General features: G+C 35.7%; 2 protein-coding genes across 3 annotated transcripts; both read left to right on the top strand.

Annotated features, from left to right (window-relative positions):
- The first annotated feature begins 1,307 nt into the window (after positions 1-1,307).
- On the top strand, positions 1,308-10,761 carry cops5 (COP9 signalosome subunit 5). Its single transcript, XM_007248917.4, has 8 exons — positions 1,308-1,698; positions 2,309-2,543; positions 6,619-6,747; positions 7,139-7,204; positions 7,454-7,539; positions 7,644-7,755; positions 9,299-9,447; positions 10,518-10,761. The coding sequence occupies exons 1-8, from the start codon at positions 1,556-1,558 to the stop codon at positions 10,606-10,608; spliced, it is 1,011 nt and encodes a 336-aa protein (XP_007248979.1). The 5' UTR covers positions 1,308-1,555; the 3' UTR covers positions 10,609-10,761.
- A 3,963-nt stretch (positions 10,762-14,724) lies between these two features.
- ppp1r42 (protein phosphatase 1, regulatory subunit 42) lies at positions 14,725-24,953 on the top strand. 2 transcript variants are annotated; one of them, XM_049486390.1, is made up of 10 exons: positions 14,735-14,838; positions 15,384-15,488; positions 17,498-17,650; positions 17,755-17,921; positions 18,825-18,963; positions 19,517-19,633; positions 21,615-21,732; positions 21,899-22,030; positions 22,335-22,473; positions 24,445-24,953. In XM_049486390.1, exons 2-10 carry the CDS (start codon positions 15,384-15,386, stop codon positions 24,515-24,517), a joined length of 1,143 nt encoding a protein of 380 aa, XP_049342347.1. In that variant the 5' UTR covers positions 14,735-14,838; the 3' UTR covers positions 24,518-24,953. The 2 variants fall into 2 exon arrangements, with proteins under 2 accessions (XP_007248983.3, XP_049342347.1); XM_007248921.4 differs by lacking the exon at positions 15,384-15,488 and having other exon boundaries at positions 14,725-14,838.
- Positions 24,954-25,632: the final 679 nt, after the last annotated feature.

Here is a 25,632-nt window from a genome sequence, read left to right as displayed (position 1 = left end):
ATTAATGCATTGCTAAGTGTAGTAAACTGGTGTCACTTAGGTTGTTATATTTTGTGAGTAGATTTATTAAGATTCTGTTCCTCTTAACCCTTTCTGACCTTGCATCCATTACAATGGACATCGTGTATTTGAGAGCTGTTTTCCATCAGACCATAAACCAATAAACCAATAAACAAGTTTATAAACCAATAAAACAGTAACTTGGCCACTTCACTGGAAAAACAATAGTACTACAGCCAATGAGGCAAAGTAACAGCTAATATTTACTAATGTGATTTAGAACACGTTTTAATCATGCTTTTTTACGGTTTAGGGTGGTTTGTGAAATAAAAAGGTCAATATGAAATATTGGAAATAATGGAAATAAAAAATAGTAAATATTTTAGTTAATTTGATTTATTTGCTTATATTAATTTTATTATAGAATATTAGAGTCTTCTTTTCTGTGCATTACAGTCATAAAACAGCATTCTTACATTTTCTCATCACTGAAGATAATTCCGTTTTGAAAGGGTTAATCAAGTATCAGAAGGACTTTTATTTTGAAATTGTGGGTATCTACATATCAAGCAGTGCTCGGGCATTGTGGGAGTAATTAAAATGTATAATATATTGTCAGTAAAATAAAAAGACTAAGCGTGTAATATGTGAGGACAGTCATAAATGATATTCGCGTGATAAATGATTTGTACAAGACGGTTTATTTTCTTCAACGTGGTGCATTTCTGATCTTTGCCAGCTGATGGCGCCATGTTCCCGCATGTTAAGTGCTCGGGTTGCCATATTGGGAAAAAACATTTTAAAAATGGCTTGCTTATATTGAACAAATTTCCATTTAATACTTAGTCAGAATGTAACTAATTTTTTTATTAAAGTGAAAGCTAAAATTTATCTACATGCATATACGCTAAATTAAGTAAAATGGGCTATTTTCAGTGGTGAAATTCGAATTACTATTATAGTATATTATTATTATTATTATTGTTGTTGTTGTTGTTGTTGTTATTATTATTAATATTATTTATATACGTATATGTTTTATGTACGGATTTTGTGTTTATTTGTTTTTTTTTTATTTGTTGGTTTCCGTTCTCTTTTTGTATATTTTTGCTGCATACAACACTTGTATTACATTTGTTCAACGACAAATATTTATTTTAATGTATGTACGTTTTCCTCTTGTACATATAAGTTTTAGTTCCAGAAATACCAATTAAAATTAGTTTTTATGTTTCACTGTTCCTCAAGTCACAATGATCTAAGATCGCGCTTTACACACGGGGAGTTTTTAGGCCTCTTTTGGCAACCCTGGTCGCAACGGCCATTTGCCGTAGAAGAAGCCCCAACAACAGCAGCAGCAGCTAGTAGCTAATCTGGCTAATCTGAATCCAGGAGTGTGTATAATTGTAAAAACAGTGTCCTGAGGAGCAGCTGAGCTCCGCCGCGGTCCTGCGTCTGATCCTGGTCTGTAGTTTTGAGGGCAGTAGTCTGTAGGGTCTGTGGGCTGGTTGTCTGTAGGCAGTGCTAGGCTCGGTGAGCTAGCTGTAGGTTAGTTATGGCCGGCAGCAGCAGCAGTATAGCCCAGAAGACCTGGGAGCTGTCCAACAGCATTCAGGAAGTTCAGAGCATCGACGAGATCTACAAATACGACAAAAAACAACAGCAGGAGATACTCGCAGCCAAGCCATGGACTAAAGAGTGAGCCCCGCTCCCGTGATTTATAACATATCGCAGTGATGACTAGCTGTCTGTCTGTGTCTGTGTGTGTTTTCTATCTGTGTCTGTGTGTTTTCTGTCTGTGTGTTTTCTGTCTTTGTGTTTTCTGTCTTTGTGTTTTCTGTCTGTGTGTTTTCTGTCTGTGTGTTGTCTGTCTGTGTGTTGTCTGTCTGTGTGTTGTCTGGCTGTGTGTTGTCTGTCTGTGTCTGTGTGTTTTCTGTCTGTGTCTGTGTGTTTTCTGTCTGTGTCTGTGTGTTTTCTGTCTGTGTCTGTGTGTTTTCTGTCTGTGTGTTTTCTATCTGTGTCTGTGTGTTGTCTGTCTGTGTCTGTGTGTTTTCTGTCTGTGTCTGTGTGTTTTCTCTCTGTGTCTGTGTGTTTTGTCTGTATTTTAGGAGTTGTGTGTTTGTTTTTGTGTTTTTTTCTGTCTGTCTTTTTTTGTTAGTTTTTTTCTGTCTGGTTTTGCTTTGTGTTTTTTTCTGTCTGTGTTTTGGGATTGTGTGTTGGATTTCTGTCTGGGTCTGTGTTTTGTGTGTTTTCTGTCTGTGATTGAGAGATGTGTATGTATCATTGTGTGCTATGCTCTTGTTTACAGCCACCACTACTTTAAGTACTGTAAGATCTCAGCCCTGGCTCTTCTGAAGATGGTGATGCACGCCCGCTCTGGGGGGAACCTGGAGGTGATGGGACTGATGCTGGGGAAGGTGGATGGAGAGACCATGATGATCATGGACAGCTTCGCACTGCCTGTGGAGGGTACAGAGACCCGGGTCAACGCTCAGGCTGCAGCCTATGAGTACATGGCTGCCTACATAGAGAATGCTAAACAGGTAGGTTAAGCTTTACACCCCACAGTTCACAGCGGAGTATAGCTTAAAGTCTGGAACACCCCTTTTTCATGCCTTTTTATTTTCTCATCTTATCAATGACTTTATTACTGCACTTCACCTGTCAGACCTTTAACTCTTCTCTCATCACTGATGAAACTGAGTCCAATGTTAAGCTGAGCTAAAGAGGCTGTGCTTTTTTATACAATATAGGATTTTTTTTTTATAATATGCTTTTACCATATACTCATATTTTTTAGGTGTTTTTTTACCCTATTAAAATCAAAATGTATTTGTTTTGGCAGTTTACTGCAAAACGTTGTACATTTGATTTTGTACCATTTATTAACTGGACCTAAAAAACCCAAATAGCAAAAATAAAGGGGGAGAGGGGGGCTGTAATAAAACTTTTGACCGGTACTGTATTTCTCATATATATCAAGTATATAAAATAAAGCATGCTGATCTGGGGTCATCTTACACGTTTTATATAATTCTGATTTGCTGATTTTATTTTCTACATCGTAGATTAATATTAAAGACATGAAAAAAAAATTAATGGACACACAAGGAATAGGAATGTAGTAAACAAAAATATCCTATATTTATTAATATTGATTATATTTAATTTACAATGTGGATGATAAGGTGTGTCTACAATTTTTTCAAATAGAAAATGCTGATTTGGTGTCTGCTTACACCTTTTATACAATTCCTGTTTGAATTATATTATGAGATAGGACTTCATCTTGTCTTAATTTTTTTTATTATTATTTGATCATACCATGTCCTTATACTGAGGTGCAGGAAAACTGTTCCTTATTATAGTAATTTTAGTACATTTTCAAAAGATAGGTTTTCTTCTTGTCACACTGTCAAGCTGAAAAATCAACTCCAAATATTTTTGGTTTTAGACCAGTCTTAGCCCTAATCTTTAGTCAACTCAAGTCAAAAGGCTTTTATGGTAATTTCCTCTGAGTAAATGTGCACAGTAGTACCGTGGTGTAATATGGTAAGAAAACTATGCAATACAGAATACACTAAGGGCAAAATATAGAATCAGAACAATGAGCTTGATTAATAAAGCAGACATAAGACACAGCTGTGTGTGTTGTGATAAGGTGCAGAGATGGGTAACACCCTATGACATATTGATAAAACTGATATTTAAGATTAAGCTTTTATTATTTCCTCCATATATATGGCACTTGTATGCAATCATTTATTTAATAATTTGAGTTTCTGAGTCTGTGTCAGTGACTGACATGTATCCGTTAATGAAATGCCTACACTAAAAAAATATACCAAAATACAGTGCAAAACTAAAGAATTTAGTTCAGGCATTAAGGTTGTGTTTCCTGATGACGTGTGTTTAAAGTAAGGGGAGGATTGTGTAAGTTTGATTTGCTTTAGTGAAAAATCTTTGGATTCCTTTTATTTCATGAGCTGTACATATGCATACTCCTTATTATTAATCAGTTGCTACAGTTTATTTGGCATTTTGGATTTGTGATCTGTTTGTAGCCATATATTAATGTGCTCTGATAGTGATTTTATTTTAGATTTTGTTCTTCTACAATTACAACAGTTACATAAAGACAATAACAGCAAACTATATGTGGATTTATGTCATGCCCATATGTGATGACCATATATACTGCAGACTCTGCTTGAATATATTAATATAATTTTAGATGCTGATAGGGCATTAAGCACAACAACGAAAGCAGTAAAGTTTCTTCAGATAATTGTCTAATGAAATGTGTACTAGTCTGTCTAAGAAGAGCTAAAAGTAAAATAAATATTGCTGTAATCATGAATACAGAATATATTATTTACGAAATGCGAGTGTCATGTACAGCACAATTAGTGCTGGACGATATGGCCAAAATTCATATCACGATATATTCCTTAATTTCGGTCGATACGATATAATTCCGATATCGATATAAATACTTAGAAGGCCTCAGAAAACTGCTAAGAATCCCTGCAATGGAAATATGTACCTACTAGGGGTGGGCGATATGGCCCTAAAATAATATCACAATATTTCATGGTATTATCGCGATAACGATACTCTTGGCGATATGACAAAAAAACAAAAAACTTTTTTATTATTGTATACGATATGATATTGCACACCTTTAAGATATTAAAAAAAAACAATAATTTCAGCAGATTTATAACAGAAGTCAATATTTGAGAATTACATGATACTAATAATAATAATGCACTCCAAATATCTCCATATATCCAGTATTAAAGTAAAATAAATGACACTTTACAGATATAATCTGTCTCTAGTAAATATTTAATAGGAAATTAGAAATGTGTGAGTTTTTCCTTTTGCTTAAAACAGCAAAAAAATTAGTACCCTGATGTGATAATTAGGGATGAGTGATGTGGCACGATATTTCAGAGTATAATATCCTGATATATGATATGGCACACCCCTAGTACCTACTACTGTCTACTTAATTTAAGTCTTTGAAACCTCCTTTCACGAAAACATTATAATACTTAAGAAATAAACAATAGTCAAGATAAATCAATGCTCAATTTTATTTGCATATAGCAAAATAAAAACATGACATCCCTGTCAAACATAAGCCAATATAACTATTACCAATAAAAAATAACTTAAAATTAGGATAGAAGCAGAGCTTCTTAGTCTTTTGTAAACAAATTTAACAGATCAAAACAAAAGTGTTCCAACTAGGATAAAGAACACAAGAAGCCTTTATACACATAAAAGCAACAAAATTTCCCCGTCAAATAAACAAACCTATAGGCTTTATCAACTATAAATAACTTAGTTACAATATAAGCTACAAAAGTGCTTCAGCCAAAATACAACTCTTTATGAACATAAAAGGAACATGATATCCCCGTCAAATAAACAAACCTAAAGGATTCATAAACTTTAAATAACTTAAATAACTTACAACATAAGCTATAAAAGTGCTTCAGCCAGTATAAGGAAAATATTGTATGTAGTGGAACTGATTGAGGTGGTGGAACAGATTAGATGTTTTAACGTTACCGCTGCTGGTCGGCTCCACTCTCCGGCACAATTTGCAGCAAACTGAAGTTTAGCAGACCTTCCGAGAGTCGAACCAAATCCTCACCACTGAATTAGACCTCCCTCCTTCAATTAATCACTTGTGGAAGCGGCAGGGGCATTCATTTTGCATCAAAAATGTCCCGCGCTGGGAGCCAAGAGGACCCGCGGCTGACCGAGAGGACCCGCGACTGACCGCTGACCGAGCGGACCCGTGGGCGGACCGAGCGGACCCGTAGGCGGACCGAGCGGACCCGTGGGCGGACCGAGCGGACCCGTGGGCGGACCCGAGGCTAGGCTAGGCTCGGTTCCGTTCCGTTCCACTCCAACGCGGAACATTTCAGATGCAAACCGAGCCTACCTTAACCTTGGATCCGCTCGTGCCGGCTCCGTTTGGCTCCAGCGCGAGGCATTTTAGATGCGTAGCGGACCCGAGCCTAGCCTAGCCTAGCCAAATCTAGCCTAGCCTAGCCTATCTGGCTACGTGCCTATGTGATTACGTCATCACGCACAGAGATAGTCCAGCTACGGAAGCTGATTGTGTTCAGCTGTGCGGTGAGCTGACGCCAGTAAATCGCATGTCCGTGACAGATCTGTAAATAATACATATCGATATACCACAAAAATGATATCACCGTTATTGAAACATTTCTTATCGCGATAAATACCGATATCGAATTATTGTCCAGGCCTAAGCACAATGATAAATTATATACTATATTGTTCAACATATACAGTGCAGAATGTGAATGTTGTAAAAGTTGACCAGTCAGTAGAATACTAATGTTCCTAACATACCTGTGCTCAGTGAAAGCATGATTCCTAATGTCCTGTCATTTATGTTTTACATTCAAACTCAGTCCTTATAATAATAACCAAATATAAATTATATTTTTTAAATGGTATTGTGGTCTGGAGTACATTTCAAATGTGCTTGAATATTTCCTTGTTACGTTTCAATTTAATTTGTATTTTATTAAGCATAATTCTGAATTGAGTCCTGTCTGACTGTTGTAGGTGGGTCGGTTAGAAAACGCCATTGGCTGGTACCACAGTCACCCCGGTTACGGCTGCTGGCTCTCAGGTATCGATGTCAGCACTCAAATGCTCAATCAGCAGTTTCAGGAACCCTTTGTAGCTGTGGTGGTAAGTGCAGTATGAAAACATCCAATTTCATGCTTACTTTTTTGTGTTAATTCTGCACAATCTGTGCATGATCCCATTTCCATATATATGGTGAATGCTGCAGTGGAGCAGTCTCAGTGATCCATGACTGACCCTGTTATATAAATGGCCTAAGTGACACTGGTAGTGGCGTCTGATTAATGGATGTTGCTTTTGTAACAGTATACAGTATGTTACTTACACTTCAGGGGTATTGTAGGACTGGCACTAAGGGAAAATAGTAATTAGGTATGCAGTTCATAAATTCGTTATTCATCAAGTGGCTCTGTTTTGTTTGTCTTCAAGTATGGATGTCTCTGAAATGCTGTTTTTCTCATTTTATGGTATTAATAACTTTTTCCTTTTATGACAGATCGATCCTACACGCACCATATCTGCAGGAAAAGTGAATCTTGGAGCTTTTAGGACATATCCAAAGGTAGTACAAACTTCTTCTGTCATGGAGAATGTAATCACTTTAAACACAGTTTGACATCAACTCTAAAGTGAAAGAATGTGATTTCATTAATAATTGTTTTATTCACTTTTCCTCATCCTAGCACATTTCGTAATTATAGCTGCATTAAAACATAAGAATATTCACTTAATTACCAGCCTTTACTTAAATTTATTTTAAAGCTAATTTAAAAATGCAATATATAATGCAAATATGTTTAATAATTTTCAGGGATACAAACCCCCAGATGAGGGTCCATCAGAGTACCAGACAATCCCACTTAACAAAATTGAAGACTTCGGAGTGCACTGCAAACAGTAAGTCTTTCAGTGATTAAAAGTAAATTATAAGCAATTCATTTGTATTAATTATTATTTGTATTTTTGTTTGTAACTAATGATGTGAAAATTGTTTTGATTAGGTACTATGCACTTGAGGTCACGTATTTCAAGTCCTCTCTGGACCGTAAGCTACTTGAGCTCCTCTGGAATAAATATTGGGTTAACACTCTGAGTTCATCAAGTCTACTTACGGTATGTAATTTTACTTTTATAGCTAATGTAACTAATGATTTGTGTATTTCTATATACGTGTAGGCTGTAATCAAAAAGAGTAATTTGGCTCATGGTGCTTGTGACACCATTTTGCTGCTGTATAGAACAATTCTATTTAATTGTTTTGTAAAAAAAACTTTTTGCCATCCAGTGTGTATTATTAAAATACAGTGCAAAATAATTAATTATTTAGGGATGCACCAATATTGGAATTGGGGCTCAATGACTGTAGCTGAAATATTTCATTTGTATGTTTTTATTTTCTGTATGTCATATTGTGTTATATGACTGACTATTTGAGCATGTTTCCCTTCGTGGTTTTGGTTACTCAAAGTCTCTTCCTTCTTGACACTGCAGATGCAGAAAAATAAACATCTCCAAAATGTAGAAATTTAAACCCCTTCTAGCTGTAATAGTATTTTAAAGACTTTTTATTTCTTTAGATTTACAAAGGCATTAAAATTAAATAAATGCAGATATTTTGTCCAGCATCACCTAAACATTTTATTTATTTAGACTTCAATAAGTATATCATCAGATATCATCAGTTCTGTTGTTGGTCATATTGAAACAATTTTAAACAAATTTCAGTCAATAATAAAATAATTCTAATATCATGTATAGCTTTGCTGGATCTTGTATTTCTTTTATTGTGATTATTATGAATAAAATTTAAATCGTTAATAAGAAATAATATATAGCAGGGGTTGTTATCCTTGCTATCCCCAAGGGGATTTTGACAGTTGTTAGGGGTCGCGAGAGTGACGCTAATTAAGGGCCTTTTCTCTGCAAAAATGCGCAGAAAATAGCTTCATGTGTTTGTTAATCACAGCGTTGCGAACATGGAGATTTTTATTACTACACTCCAGTGTGGACGCAGACCTTAAGTATAATCCACAAAATAATTTTAATCCTAAAATGGGGTCACACAGAGAAAAGGTTTATCGTGTTGTCCTTTTTGCCTGTTTTTGTGAGTTATCATGCACAGAGATTGCTCACTCATGAGCAGAATGTATAGATGCTGCGGTGGTTCAGTGTGGTGCTCCATTTTTTAAAACCGACTAAAAGCCAAAGGGATCTGACACTGTCGGCTCCAGTGTTCCGTCTTGAGCTTTGCTCACCGCCTTCAGCAGACCATTTAAACAGCCGACTCTGAGCTGCTGAACGAAGATAAATTGACTAGTTGTCAAGAACGGCTTGCTCCGCTGAAGAAGAAGTTGTCAGCAATTATACTGTCCCCCATTGTCTAAGGCCTTGTGTCACTGAGCCTCTTTTTATCAGTAAATCCTCAGCCGGGGACCACACCGCCTCACCTTTAGCAAACTTAGAGTCTCTTCTAAAGGGGGGGTCCAGCAAACAGTCTGAGGCTTAAGCAACTTGGACATGTTTTGTAACAAATTTTTGAATTTCACAACAGTTCTGAAAAGGTGTGTTGTCAAAGCTGAGGCATTGTGTGGAAATTGTGCATGAAGCCAGACCAGGTAGAGGGGAGTGCTCTGCTTAATGGGTCTTGTCTGTTTAGAATGCGGATTACACCACGGGGCAGGTGTTTGACCTGTCGGAGAAGCTGGAGCAGGCAGAGGCTCAGCTGGGCAGAGGCAGCTTTATGTTGGGATTGGACACACACGACAGGAAGTCTGAGGACAAACTAGCCAAAGCGACACGAGACAGGTAACACTATAGCTCACTCTAATTTTGGGAATGTTGTGCAGTTGTTATTTCTAAATAAGGTTAATTGAGCAGATGAATATGTGGAGTAAACGAAGTCAGGAATTAAATTGTTTTATAATTTTCCTTTAACATGACTTTTGATCAGTTTGAAACCTTCTTAATTGATTTGTCAAAATCATATCTATTTAGTATAACATCTGATACGGGAGTTTGATTTTAAATTCTTTCTTATTTTCCTTTCATAAGCTTATTTTAATATAGTTTCATATTATGAACTATTTGAATAATACTTTATTTTTATATTATAAAAATGTGAAAGCAGGGGTTTTGCTTTCAATTTCATGGTCAGGTGCTACACAGGGTTTTTTGAGTAATGCCATAGAAGAACCACATTCAAAGGACCATAAAGAACCTTGTTTGTAATAGAGATTACAATTGTACAATGTATGGATATGACCTCCAAAATATTTAGCTGACCACAGTATTACTAAAGTTGTTTACTTGCAAGCTAGTTTAAATAATAAATGAATTGCTATAAGAAGCATACCTTGCAAACTATTAATTATTATTATTTTTTAATTAATTAAAAGTTCATGGCTTTTTAAAGGGTGTTATTGTTTATTCTATTATGTTATTTTTAATGTGATAAAGCTGGTTTGTGACATCAGTTGTAAAAACTATATTAAAAAATGTGATCATTTTTATTTGATGACCGTAATATTGATGATCACAATTATTTCTAGAACATTGTATATCAAGCTCTAATGTATTTATAATGACAGGCATAAACATGTGTCAGTGAAAATAACCTTTTCAAGACATAATAAACCTTCAGCTGATGTGAAGGTTCTTTACCAATTTAGAGGTTACTAACACTTACACACCTCTATTTCAGACATTCTGTAGAGCAAAAATCTGCTATGGCATCACTTAAACCATTTAAAGCTCCATTATTTGTATGAGTGTATAATTATTTGCCTAAACTAAATATGATTGTATTTATTTGTTGATTGATTGTATAATCTAATTACAAGGTTGTGAAATGTAACACACACTTTTTGCTTTTTCAGCTGCAAAACGACTATTGAAGCCATTCATGGGTTGATGTCACAAGTCATCAAGGATAAACTCTTCAATCAAGTAAACACATCCACCAACTAGCCAAGTTATTAAAAAAATGGAGTAAGATGGCCTTAAATATGTGCGATGTTAGCATGCCCAGCATTGGATTTTTGATTTGATCAGTATGCACCCTGATGTTAATGTCATCACCTGTTAATAGATGAATAAATATTATTGAGCTTTTTGACTGCATATTTTTGTTGTATTTTTACAGTTTATATACTGTTTATATTTGTAGTATGAAAGTGTTTGTCTTTGTTTGAGAGCAGTAGTTAACTCTGTGAAAGTTCAGTTCTGGGAAATTGGCATAAACTACTGCATATGACTTTTTGACTCTGGAGTCTGTTAAATGTGTTTCCTCTCACTCTGGATAATTCCAAATACTTAAATGAGTTATTCTCCTTGGGTTTACAGTAATACAGAATTGGATCATACTCCTCTCCCAGAGCTTTTTGCCACGGGCAGGACTATCACACAATTCTGACAACAAGATTTTAACACATTAACAAAGACCATGATTACATCGCGCTACAACAAAACCCATCGAGCCGTCATTTACATTCTGAGCAGTCATAGCATTACATAATGGAATAACAAACTTAGTGGCTGTGTTGGCCCAAAGATAAACACAAGCTGCCCTGTACAGAATGTCTCTGTCAGGACAGCTCAGGGCAGGTTGTCTTTACTTTGGTACACAATCCTTCAGGATTTTGAGCTGGACGTCTATGGTGCGTCAGTGATGCATCACAGGAGCAGAAGCCCGACACACTGGAGTCCATTCAGCCGGCACGTCTGCTCTCTGTCGCTGCAGACACTCTGCGTGCCTGTATTTTTTTACGGACAACAGCTCTTGCACCTTTCTCAGCTAATGATTTTTTCCTCCCGTGCCATAATGTGTAGGTTCATGGTTTGGACAAGATTTTTCATTAATATCTACATTAAAATTTTACACTGACTTTGGTCTATATGTTCTCATTCTGCTTGAGATGAGGAAATCTGTAGAATAAGTGTTAAATATTTGCTTATGTTACTAGATTAAGTCTGGTCTTTCTGGTATGATTACATGATTTTATTCATGTTTAACAAAATAACAAAACAAACGCAATTTGAATATATACAGATCTGTAAAAATTAAGAAAACAAAAATTTAGTTTCTCTGATTTTACTATTTATAGGCATAAATTTGAGTAAAATGATCTTTGTTGTTTTATACTGTAAACTACGGACAACATTTTTAAATAAAAATATTGTCATTTAGAGCATTTATTTGCAGAAAAGGAAAATGGCTGAAATAACATAAAAGATGCAGAGCTTTCAGACCTCAAATAATGCAAAGAAAACAAGTTCATATTAATAAAGTTCAGAAGTAGAGTTCAGAAACACATTTTTGGTGGAATAACCCTGTTTTTTTATCACAGTTTTCATGCATCTTCATGCATATTCTATATGTTCTATATACAGAGATGTATATTATAACCAATATAATACTATAGTTTAAGAACACAACCTGTCAGCAACATTAATTTGTTCTTAATCCAGATGCTGGATATGAATGGGATAATGGTTCACATTTTAAAGCAGAAACCTCTCAAGATATTAACAGATTTAAGAAAATTGTAAGATTATATTCAGACTTTAAAGCCTAGATCTTTTTTTTACTAATAAAAGTTGCAGCTTAAAGGTGCAATAAATAAAATTGTAGGCTCTATTTTTTAAGTTACATTGTACACATGCTACTTGTTCATTGGAAGCCTCAATTATATGTTTAAAAAAGGGAAAATATTCTTTACATCACAAGCTCATTTTAACTAATCTGCATTTTTCCCAAGCTTGAAGGTTTTCGTTGGAAACTGTATGTTTTGTGATTGTAAAAGGGAATAATCTCAATTGCAGTTGTTAAAAATCATCATGCAAATGTTCCACAAAGTACTCATTGGAATCACAAATGAGGCTTATGATCATCACCACATGAGTATTTTTATGCTTCACTAAAAGAGGAAAAACACAGGCGAATGTAAATGAGGACTAACCCGTTTAAAAAGCAAAGCAAATTACATTTTACACAAATGAACTGACAGCCGCCAAGTATATTAACCGCATTCTATGGTATATTTTCCATTAACGAAGGCCTGCTTAAATTACCGCTGGAATTCTACTTCATTTGCAGAATTCAAAGAAAATATGGAGGGATAATAAATAGTTGGGTTGAATGCTGATAAAAAAGCAATTCAGAAAGCCCATCAGACTGATAAGTATAACTAATCAAGGACAGCAATTTATCACCAGGTACCTACACTGCAGCCTGTGGGACAAATGACCCTGCGTCGGTCCTCAGAATTTTGGTAGCGCCAATGTTTACTTTGGATCACAGAATATTCTCCACAAGCATGGTAGTGAGGGGCTGAAACATGCTGGGTGCCCTGAAGGAAAGCCTCAAAAGAAGGGGGAGGACTCCTCCCACTAGAGCCACATTTCCTCCCTGCCAAGTGCTCTGCATGCATAAATGGAGGCGAGTCACTCAGGCTCAGGAAGCTCATTCCTTGACATTATATAACAACACACGGGTCACTGCATCGCTCCCCCCATGCTACCATTAGGAATGATACGCATTATTACAGAATGCAATTCGAGCTCACTATGAGAGAGAAGGAGAAAGAACGCTATGAATGCTGAGGCTGATAAACATAAGCTCTGATTACTGAAGGTAAATACCTTTGGGCCTTGTCTCTTCTAGGCCTCGGCCTCAAGGGGAGCCCAGAGTGTGGCCCTAACAGTTTTAACTCCTAAGACTTTCCAGTGCAGGCCCTTCCTTTAACTTCTTCTGATACAAGGGAAAAAGTAATTATTTTTTCTGAACTTTAAGGGGGAATTATTTTGTTTTACATTTTATTTACTATTTTATTATAATAATATAGCATCTAAGTAGAGGTCTTATCTATTTAGCAAAAACGTAAACAAACTCTACCTCAATGAGTTCATGGAATAATTTGAACACTTTTTAGTTTTTTGACCAAGAAATGTCTTACAATCTTCAGATTAATTGTAACTAGAGTTGAATATATAGAGCCAGTACATACAGAAGAAATGTTTGTTTTCATACCTGTAATATTGACTAAAGGAATATTCTAATGCACTGAGCCAATTAATATCTGCCAAACTGTTTAACACAGTGTGTGAACCATTATTTTTTTTTTGGATCCAGTTACCATGATTAAAATAGGCTACTAATAGTTACTGACATTAGGCCTGCTTGGTAGCAACACGGTATGCTTTTGAAAATTTCTTAGTGTGAAATGTATGAATGAATAGAACTTATCATTTTAGTTCACCCATGTGTCTTTTGTTTCCCTAATTTGCTACTAAAATGAACATTTAAAGTTAGCTTTAACAGAATTTATTCTTACTCACTTACTTATTTATTGTACTAGTGCACTACCATCTTTGTTTTTAAATGAAGGATACCAAAATAATATCTTTAATTTCAATAGCTATTTAAAGGGACTTATGCTAAGAGACCATAAACCACTTTCTGGTTACAACTGCACCATTCACGAACAAATGAGAAAGAAAGTAATTGATATCTACGAGTCTGGAAAAGGTTTTAAAGCCATTTCTAAAGTTTTAGGACTCCAGGAAACCATAGTGAGAGCTGTTTTCCACAAATGGCGAAATTAGTAAAAATCATTCTTCAAAAAATAGGTCATTCTTCAGTTGCTTGTACATTTTGCATTTCCCAATTAATTATTTTGTTTTTCTGGGACTATCTTCACATTAATAGTAATAATAATAATAAGTATGTATTGTGATACTGAGTAAATCTCCCATTCTTTTTTTTAAATAAACAATATTTTTTTTTTAAATTCTACAAAAATCTATTATTAGATGTTTTTTCTTTTGTTTTGTTTTATGTGTCAGTGCTGTCTAATATATATTCGGTTCTTTTATTATTATTATTATTATTATTATTATTATTATTATTATTATCATTCTTCTTATTCTTATTCTTATTCTCATTATTATTATTATTATTATTATTATTATTATTATTATTATTATTATTATTATTATTATTAATAATAATAATAATTATGAGTCCTACAGGCGCTCTGACCACTCTGTCATCTGATTGGCTGGCTGTAGTGCCGCGTTCCGTATCTATGACAACAGCAGCAGCCCCACTTCCTAAACACAGCACGGGGTGTGGGGGGGCTGCGCGGGTGTGTAGAGGAGCTGTGGATGATCTCAGACTGAGGAGAAGAAAAAACTACAGTAAGTAGATAAAAAAGAGCTTCTCTCTCTTCAGCTCTGTTTAGACTGGCTCGACGGGTTAGCGTTAGCTGAGCTATGCTAATTGCTAACTAATGGTCTGAGGCTCGAGAGAGTTACTGAAGATCTCAGCCCGACTATCAGCCTGAGTTACTGATATAACTAACGAGGCTGAAGCGGCCTCGTGAATATATATTCTCCTACAAAATTCTCCTCTCTCTCCGCTCTAGCTGCTTTTCCTTTCTCCCCTTCTCATGTAATCAGAGTCTGATAGCTGTTCTTTAGGTTGTTTTAAGGTTTCACAGTTACTTTTTCACACACAGGTTATATACAGGTCAACTAGCAGTTAAATGCTTTGACTAGTTTAAATAGGTAAAATATAATTAGAACATCAGTCAGACGTCTGGACACGCCTTCTCATTTAATGTTTTCAACATTTTAGATTAATATTAAAGACAGGTCAACTATTAAGGGACACTTGAAATTATGTATGTAATAAAAAAGTGTTTGTCCTCCACAATCCCCTGACCTAAACCTGATCAACTGAGATGGTGATTTGGGATGAGCTGGAGCTTCACAGTGTGAAGGAAAAGCAGAAATTATTGTTCAGGACCTCCAGAAACGCCTTCAAGACGCTGAGGAAACTATTCCAGGTGACTCTACATAAAAAAAAGCCCCAAAAAATCTGAAGACATGTACATGTAATTCTCTTTAGGTGTTTTTTATTCTGCAATACTGCTAAGTATTGTTTATATTATATTTACAATATATTACATTTGTTATCAGTTTTTATGTTAATCAAAGGTGAAAAAACTCCATATTTAAGGAAAAGTGCAGTATAGGACAATCACTGCACATAAGAGTTCTTTATTGTTTTAACAGCACAAGCCAATCCATCTGGGAGATTATACATGTACAAGGATGTACAATCTTGATTATCCAATTTTTTAAATCACATTAAAACAGTAATTCAGTTAATTGACTTAATTCAGCACAAATATAAAATATAAAGATAAGGCAGAAATGTCAAACATAAAATAAGAACCAAATATATAGAGAGAGATATTAATATAAAACATTAAAATTATCTGCTACATTGTTGCAATACAGTATTTCATGATGAACAGACCAGAAAATTATACTACGATTTTTTTACACTGACTTCCATGGAGATGGAGATGATTTTTCTATTTTTCCAGTTGCCGTTTTGGAGGTTAGCCAAATATCCTAAACAAAGAAAATTAGTATCACTGTGAGTTTATTGGTTACATTATTTGTCTATTTAATTTTTCTCTTATCATTGCTATATAAAAAAATATTGTCTGTCTAGAAACTAGTGTGTGTCTGCTGAACCTTAGAGGTTTTATCATTTTCCCTTAAGGGTCCACTTTTATTGATTTTAGGGGGCTTCCCATGTCAGCCCATAGCCTTATTCTGTAAGATCAAGTGTAGAAAAGACATGCTGTCATACCTTGATGTGTGTTCTATCTACGATTTTTCAGCGTTCAAAAACAGTTTGCTGAAATGAATGGAAAAAACACCTTGTCTTTTCACACCTTTCATTCGCATGTATCAGATTACAGTGATAAAGACACAGCAAGCAGATGTCCCAGGGCCAGGGTAATAAATAATGCAGACCTCAAGGGAATTCAGCTAGTTCTATGGGTATGGATTAGCCCTCACCACAAACTTAGGACTGTCACCTTTAGAGCAAGTATCTAATTCACCTTTGGCCTCTTATTTGCCTCTTAAGAATGATCACAGAAAGTTTGACCATAGTCCACTGGGGCTGATTTACTATGATTTCTAAATATAATCATGACAGTTTCAATATAGACGTTTGTGAAAAATATATCAATAAAGACAGGTTAACTGTTTTTTTTTTTACAGTAAAGGACTGTATTACAATACAAATAAACATGTATACAACATACAAAATATGAAGAGTTCTTATTGAAGGACACAGATTGAAGGACACGTTTGGTTGCTGGTTTCTCAGTGAATTTGTTTAGTTCACTTGTTTTATCATAATAAAGGATTTACTTATTATAAAAAAAGTATATAATATATAAAATGAAATGGGGACTGGAAATACTGGCCATTCCAATGTTTAATTGTTTATTTGTATTAAAAGTATTTTTATTTCTAATCCCCCAGATAAGTAACTCAACATCATTTTTTAAACTGAGAAATACGCACAATAAAAAACATGTTTTCAGTGATTTTGGACCTTTTTTGTATCCATTTTCCCATAATATATTATCAAGACAAGGGGGGTTTATTTGTATTGCACCTATCATACACAGTGACAATTCAAAGTGCTTTTAATCAGCAAGGATTAAATGCAAAGACATTAAGACAAAATAAAAGCAAATCACATTATAATAAGTAATTAAACAAAAAATAACAATACTGTATATTTAAAAGACAAAGAATGAAACATAAGAATAAGGATTAAAAGTTCTGTTACTTCTATTGTTATGGAACTAACTGATCTGAAAATTAATGTAATGTGCTGATGATTTCAAATGGTTTAAAACAATTGAGTGCTTTGATATGATAGCTTATTTGTTTTAAAATGACTGTAAAGAAATATTATTTTTCTATTATTAATCATCCAATAACCATATATATATATATATTTTTTTTTTTTTTTTTTCAGATAAACACAGCAGCAGTCATCATGGTCCGCCTGACTATGGATCTGATTGCCAAATCTAGCAGCCACATGAAAAACAGAAAAAACTGCTCCCTTCCACAGTATCTGAAGAAATTAACACACCTCAACTTTTCAAACAAGAACATAGATGATATTGTAAGTCATTCCACTTGCCACTTCTAGTCTGCTTCAGTGTGTTCAGTTGCTTAAATTGCTTAAACTGAATTCTAATAGTTTTCTAATTTTCTGTTCACTTACAGGATGATCTGTCCATGTGCAGGAACCTTACAGTTCTCTACCTGTATGACAATCAAATAACACAAATATGCAATCTGAGTTTCGCCGCCAATCTTACACACCTATACCTGCAGAACAACCAAATCACCCACATAGAGAATTTATCATGCCTGCAGAGTCTTTCTAAATTGTAAGTATGGAAATATTGCCCTGATCCTGGTCAAAAATGTTGTGTGACATAGTGAATCAAGCTGTTTTGTAAACCAAGATACACAAAATTATATTTGATTGTCAGTTAGAAAGTAACACTGTTGATGTTGAAAGAAGGCCTGTTATCTCTTTATTATTAGAGAAAGGTTCTTGTCCTTAAAAAAATGTATCCTGTAAACCACATGAATAGTGCTATAATAATAGGGTCATTTTAGTTTTTTAATTACTCAACTCAACTTTATTTATAGGTTTATAGGTTTATTTATTAGTTTTTTTCACAATATCCCTTTTTACTTCACTTGCGATTGTATTTAAAATCACTCCAGGATAACTGAGTGAACCTACTGTATATAGTTTTGGACAGAAAAGGTAGATTATTTCCCTACATACTCTATGTCTATGTTGCCCTGTGCATATATATTAAAACCTCTAACTGTCATAATCATGCCAGGGTTAATAAACTTCACATTTGTTAATGTTCACATAATGCATATATGTAAAAATGTACAAATGTACTTTGCAAATGTTTTTTAATGGCATTGCCAATATGGAGCTCAAACGATCCTGATTCGTTTTTAATAGACCAAGGAAAGCCAACTTCTCTCCCGGAGATTTGTTTGCAGCCACTTAATCAAAGCTTCTGAATATTAAAGCCACGTGTGTTGGAACCGCAAACATCAGGGTGGTAGACCTCCCTGACTGGGTCTGGGCACCCCTTATTAGCTACTGAATATAATGGTGTGAAAAGTAGGACACAGTACATTTGTGATGCTAAATCCTGTAGTATGCATTCATACAACAAATCGAGCATCTGTGCAGTGTAAGTTCCAGTTAACCACAGATCAAGAGCAAATATCAGCAGGCATGTGTTTGTTTGTGTTAGGTTTCTGGGGGGCAACAGCATCACTGTGGTTGAGGGTTTGGAGCAACTGAAGGAACTGAGGGAGCTGCACATAGAGAGCCAGAGACTACCTCCTGGAGAAAAGCTGATTTTTGACCCCTGCACCATCCTCGCTCTCTCTGTAAGAACCTCAGTGCTGCACACAGACCACACTGGAGCTGTGGTCTTCTTGTTTGTGTATGATTCTTGCTGTGAACATATCTAAATTTAACATATCTTCAGAAGTTAATATGAACATGTGTACAGTATTTGTATGTCCTGGGTCCCAATACGTATGTCTATGTCACATATAGGTATGCATCACATATCTGTATTTACCTAAAGGTTTACTGTTGGAAAGTAGTGAGCATAGATAGAGGCATCTCTTACGTATATACACAAGATGCGTAATAGAGCCGCATTTGTGTAAGCTTAGATGATAGTTGAGAAAGAGGTCTCTGTGGCCGTGAAACTGTTTTCTGCCTGGGTTTTAGGTAAACAAGCTGTAAATGTGAGAATTTTGTTTATTTTGATAATTAATGAAATTGCCGTGAGTATAAGAGTCTTCCAAACGTTAAAAGCCAAAAGTGCTACGTTTAGTAGAACAGCATGTTCTTTAAACCTTTAGTGGAGGATTAAATTTCAAGCTTAACGTTCAAACAAATTCTAATACCCACTCTAATTGTTGTTTTTAGGGCTCGTTAAGTGTTTTGAATATTAATAACAACAACATTGATGAGATACACGACCTGGCAGTTCTTAACAATCTGACCCACTTATATGCTGCTGACAACCAGCTACAGGACATGCAGGTAAAAGACTACATTTCTTACTTTTCTCAAGTGACTAAACACAATGTAAATGACATTGTTTATTTGCAATACTGTATTATACTAGAAAACATGCAGTTGGTTATCTTTAGCTGAAATGACGCTGAGTGTCGAATGCTAAAAAGGCTTGATCTTGCAAATCCTGCCAGCAGTTCTCGGCCTACAGAGTTGGACAGAGTCAGAATTATTCAACAAATCAGTGGGCTAGTCTCCAGGGACCACCTTTGCTGACAGCTCAAACAAGCACAAGTTTTCCTCCTTCCTCAGTAGACTTATTTTCTCCACATTAAACAACTGATACTTTTCATCTTTAACTCTTTAACACTTTCCTAGGGTGTACTGAGGATCATAAGCTTTAGCTTTAGTTTCAGGAAAGGCTATAAGACCGATGTCTTCAGGAGAAGCTATATATATTTTTTTTTTTCTGAGTTTGATATGTGAAATCTGACAGATGTGAAGAAATGTGAAGTAGGTCTTAAAACCTTGTAAGTGTGCTGTGCGGCAGTGAGTTCTCCACACAGGCCAAGGGCCACCTCTCAGCACCATTGCTGCCGCTGCAGGTAATTGTGATACATGTGTCAAAGGAAGCTTTCATGTTTAGCAGATATCTCCTTTAATTTATATAACCCCTCGGCCACTATTGATCCAGAGAAGACAGCACCCAAAGGGTCGATTCTTCTTCTTTTTTGCGCAGTTCAGTGGGAATGCAGTGGAAACATTATGGATTTTTAAAAGAGATTATGACAAGCAGTCAGGCGAGTGACAAATGGGTATCTGCAGAGGCCGTTAGTGGCGCGTGGCCAGACGGCTGAGGACGGAGGATCGAAGGGCTGGTCAAATACAGGTTCATAACTGGCCATCATTAGTCCACCGCGGGGCTGGAGAGGACCCCAGTCAGGAGTGCATTCAGCACTCGTGCGCATGGGAGAGCAATTTGGTGCTGGGCAGTTCCCAGCCAAGCCCTCTGAGTGACGGGCCTGACACGATCATTTATCAAAGCCTGCGAGCATGCGGCCTCGCCGGGGTCCCGCTAGAGCTGATTGCACGTGGACTGAAAAGTGGAAGCACTTTGGTTGAGACAGGAAGGCAACGAACAATCAGAGTGTGTCCAGAGAGTATTCATATTTCCAGGCTGGATTAATGTGTCTTTAGATAAACATACACTCTGGGCAACACGCTGGAGGGCAACCGCCCCAGGGAACTTGTTAGTCCGAGTGACAGTATTTATTAAAGCAAGCTGATGGCTTGTTTACGCCTTCACTTTCTTAAGTAACTAAAGCTGTTCCAGGCTTTTTGGAAATGCAGATTTTTGGCTTGTGTAGCGTGTATTTTGAACTACACTCTTAGGAATGTAGGTGATAGAAAGGAAATAAGCAATTAAACAACAATTTTTATTTCTGTGAAGAAAACTTTTTAAACAAGAGAGAAGAGACATTTAATGCATAAAGTCATTACATGGTATTCATTACATCTCCTTAACAAATATGATTCCTAATGCAACCAAAAATGGTTGTTAAATGGGTTTGCCCCAAGAATCCTTTGTAGCACCCTTATTTTTAGTGTAGAGTGTAGTGCCAATTATTAAAGTGATTTTGTATATTTTTTCTCTGAAATAAATGTCAAGACTTGAGTAGTTCTGGATTTGTAGTTTTGAAATTGTATCATTTATTTGGTACAAGCTGCTTGAGTTCTCCAGTATGATTTTTTTCTCCATGATCCATGTTGCAGACCGGATGGGGTGGAGTCACATGACTATAAACATAGCAGCATCATTTTAAGGAGAATTAAAAACGGAAGAGAAAAAAACAAATTACAGACAATATTTAGCTTATGCAAGGTTACATAGTTTTTTTATATCGATTAGAGGTTCTAAATGTTGGTTTTGCTTTATTTTCAAGTAATTGTCCAACCCTAGAATTTAGTATTTAATTTTTTTTTCTGAAAAGTAATGTTCCACCTACAGGAGCTGGAGCTGGTTTTCTCTCAGTGGCCTCAACTGAATCGAATGGATTTGCGTGGAAATCCTGTTTGTCACAAACCCAAATACAGAGACAGACTAATAACCATTTGCAGGAAGCTAGGTGAGAATGTGGCACCTTTATGCACTGATTACACTGATAATATACTGATAATATACTAATATACTGATAATATATCTTTTTTAGGTTTTCGATTCTTTTCAGTATTGTTGTAGATCATTACTGTGATTGCATGGCTTTACTAAATTGTATATTTTTTAATATCTAGAGGACCTTGATGGTAAAGAGATAAATGAGCTATCGAGACAGTTTCTAATCAACTGGAAAGCCTCAAAAGAAGCCAAGAGGAAAGCACTAAGCGAAAGAATCATGACAAGAGAAATCACATATCCGCTGTCTGGTATGATCATTAACATACTGTAATCTTGACATACGTCCCTGCATTATAACAACTAAATGCACTAACCTTTGTAGACTGGAGGTAGATATAAAACATATCACTACAGAATAGGGAAATTTAGTGTTTATATAAACCGTCTTAGGTTTCTACAGTGGAATTCTACCTTTCTCATAAATAATATTAAACATATGCAGTAGGATCAGGTCCATTATATGTCATCGGCATGTAACCACACACCCATGTCCCTCTGTGTCCTGTGTATTGGGATAGCGACAGAATGTGACTCACTCTGTTTTCATTCCAGCTGACTTTCACTTGGGCCCCCAGCATCCCTCAGCCCAGAACCGTGCTGGCTTTCTCGGTAAGAGGAAGCCACTGGAGTTTGGGAGACCCAGCATAAAAATGAGGTCAGGCCCAGTGTGGACAGACTGTATAGGAGTAAGGTATGAACACCAGCACCTCCTAGCCCTCTGTTTTCTGTAGGCTCAGACTATTTAACCCATAATTCTATAATTTCTGTAGAATTTACCATCTGCCAAATCTTTGTTGTATGGTCAGTTGTTATTGTAAGATAATTTTGACACATCAAACCCTCTACTTAGAAAAAAAAACTAAAAAAGAAGGGAAAAGAGCACTTTTAATAAAGAATGAAGGGCATGCCTATTGGCCTGTTTATAAATGTGTTTCATGTCAATGAGTTTTTTTTTTATTCTTTCACCAAGTACAGTGAAACTCACTGAAATCACTGCCCATGATAATCAGTCATGTAGTTAATACACATACAGTATATTTGACATATCCTCATATATTATCCATTGTTTTCCTTTCTCAACAAGTTAATGTTCGATTTATTTTATAAGCTAAAATCATTCCTTTTACTTGAAGAAAATATGTATAAACAATCAGCCTAAACGTGCTTCATATAGCGGCCCATTTCCTTCCTCTCTCCTCGGCTGATAAATGAGCTGCTATTTGTCAAAAGCTACATCTCATAGATTTTTAACTTCCCATGCAAATAAACAGTTTTCTTTTTTACAACTTGCCTGAGTTTAACCATCACATCCCTGAGCTGCTGCTGCACGTGGGGTCATAAGCTACAGTTTAGCTTTAGAAAAACTGGCCCGTCCCCTGAGAGCATACCCAGTAAATCACTGCTTCCAGAGCTGGACCATGCAGCTTGACTTCAGGCTTGAGGCAGAGCCGGGACTGGTGCCATACGAGGTTGGCGGTCTCTGAGGAAGCATCCCACCGCAGTCCCGCTGGGAGGGAAGGGTGGAAGGGTCTATCAGCTATGCTGCATGAACGGCAGTTTGAAACGATGCCCTGACACACTTCATAGAAATCAGATGAGGGATGTGCTGGCCTTTGGCATCCACATGACACTGTCATGTGTCAGATCTATGAAACTGGGAATATCTATTAATTCACTGGCCAAACAATTGGATTAAAAAAATTGGTTTAAAAGCATGTTTAATGAAAAATATCAACAATAAAGTGATTTACCTGGGACATTCTTATACTGCCAGAAATGTTATCAAAATTGCTTTTCAAAGTATAATACTTAAATGACAATACAGGAACTAGTATTACTAAAGCTACTTTTAGAAAGCTATCACTTTCTAAAATGGTTAAATAATAATATTATTATTTTCAATCTGATATGTGTTGTAATTTGATCAGATTTGCTGTGAGAATTGCGTTTGTTTGCATTAGTTAATCAAGTAATAAGGAGAGATTGTAGCTATCTATTTAACCCTTGTGTTATTGTTAAGTATAAGGAACCGCAGTATTTCCCTGATATGTACAGTTAGATTGACTCATATTTAACTATGTTTATCAGTCTAAAATTAACTAAAATAAATATATTTAAATTGAGTAATGTAACCAATATTTAGTGCCATTAAATGGTCACTCCTTACAGACAATGGTTTACAAAAACGAATCAAAAAGTTATATTTTATGCTTATACTGTAAGCCTCTGTTGTCAATACTGAGTCAAATTGACTGAAACTTATTATTTGTAATAAAAATATATATTAACATACCTGATATAATCAAATTAAGCCCTGCAGTGAATTCTTCATGTTTCAAAATGATTACAATTATATTTCTGTTATTTGTAATTTTGCAACATAACAGGAGTGTAAACCTTTTAAAATCTTGGCTTAATTTTAATTCATAATATTTAGTACCTCCTATAAATTATATTTAGTGTAACTAATATGTAAGATACAGTATATGCATGTAACTCAAGTAAGGGTGAAAAACTATTAAAGCATTGGCATTTATGAAGGGTAAAAAGGCATGATTGATACTCTAAAAAGGCTAATTGGGAGGTGAAACGTGATGTAAGTTAAACTCTTATTAGGTATTTATAAGGTGAAATTGATTGTTTACTGTTTTTCTGTTGTTAGCATGTCAAGAAGAGAGAAGATTCCAGCCAGTGCACCACTTGCTACAGAATTGCAAGAGTCTTCGAGAATTTAGAGTGGCTACAGAATGGCTCTGTAAGTGTCCTCTCAGTGTGCCTGTGTGTGCGGACCTCATGAAGGCAACTGCTCTGGCCCACACACACATAAACGCACACACATTTCACCACGAGTGCATCTGGAACTGATCTGAGCGCTCTCAGTTAGATGGAGTTCATAGTTGCGGTCTGCTACTGTCATTATGTCACTGTGTTTCTGTAAATGTAGATGTTTCAGATCTGTTTCATGCTGACAGCACCCACGGTCAGTCTTATGATGTTCCATGCACTCATATACTGCCTGTATGATATCTTATGAGACTATTTGATCAAATGATGATTCTCAGACTTTCCTGCATTTCATCAGATCAATAATGTTTTCCACCATGGGTGTGTATGTTTAAAGTCTTTTTGTATTTACTGTATGGGATAATAAAACTGATTCTTCACACTAAATTTACTTCAAAGATGTTTGCTTTAAAACACAGGTTTGCATTCCTGTGTTGCCTACTGACACAGAATTAGAATCCACATTATTCATAGTTGTTTTATTTTAAGCTTTTGTTCATTCTATCCATTGATTCTACATTGACTACCTACACAGTTTTGTAATTAAGTAATTAGAGAAAGATTGTAAAGAAGATCTGATGAGCAATTTTGCCCAAGTCATCAGGCATGCTGGCCTATATTTATATCTTTGTTAAATTAAGGCTAATCATGTTTATTTCAACTTTCTACCTCAATGGATCACTTACCATGCCTAAGCCTAATTTAATAATCACAGGGGCAATGGTATAAAAAACAGCTGGGTCAGCTTTTTTCTCAGAAAAGGACGGTTCTTAGCATAGTATGCTTAAAAAATACATGAAGACCACTTTCTTTTGGTCATTTTAACCAGCAGTAAGACATACGCAGTATTAGCCAGTGTTGGCTATTGAGGGAGTTTTTATAACCACACCAGGGTATAGACCCACCGTGAAAGATGTGGAGTAATTAGCTAGAGGAGCTTACTTAACCTCTTTTGCTCTAGTTCGTAATTAGTGGCCTGGAGCGAAACTGTTACTTCATCCTTACAAAAACAATGTTTATTAAGAACAGTCTGAGATATACATGTTATGAATAATTCCATTCATTA

Source organism: Astyanax mexicanus, chromosome 1 (assembly GCF_023375975.1).
Source record: "Astyanax mexicanus isolate ESR-SI-001 chromosome 1, AstMex3_surface, whole genome shotgun sequence".
NCBI lineage: Eukaryota > Metazoa > Chordata > Actinopteri > Characiformes > Acestrorhamphidae > Astyanax > Astyanax mexicanus.
This window is presented reverse-complemented; position numbering and strand designations above follow the sequence as displayed.

Bases quoted from the DNA above. Each gene is read 5' to 3' on its own strand.
- ppp1r42 (XM_049486390.1), top strand. From the start codon at position 15,384: ATGGTGATTTGGGATGAGCTGGAGCTTCACAGTGTGAAGGAAAAGCAG. The intron at 15,489-17,497 runs GTGACTCTACAT...TTTTTTTTTCAG, and splicing joins CGCTGAGGAAACTATTCCAG to ATAAACACAGCAGCAGTCAT. The intron at 17,922-18,824 runs GTAAGTATGGAA...TGTTTGTGTTAG, and splicing joins CTGCAGAGTCTTTCTAAATT to GTTTCTGGGGGGCAACAGCA.
- cops5 (XM_007248917.4), top strand. From the start codon at position 1,556: ATGGCCGGCAGCAGCAGCAGTATAGCCCAGAAGACCTGGGAGCTGTCC. The intron at 2,544-6,618 runs GTAGGTTAAGCT...TGACTGTTGTAG, and splicing joins ACATAGAGAATGCTAAACAG to GTGGGTCGGTTAGAAAACGC. The intron at 7,540-7,643 runs GTAAGTCTTTCA...TGTTTTGATTAG, and splicing joins TTCGGAGTGCACTGCAAACA to GTACTATGCACTTGAGGTCA.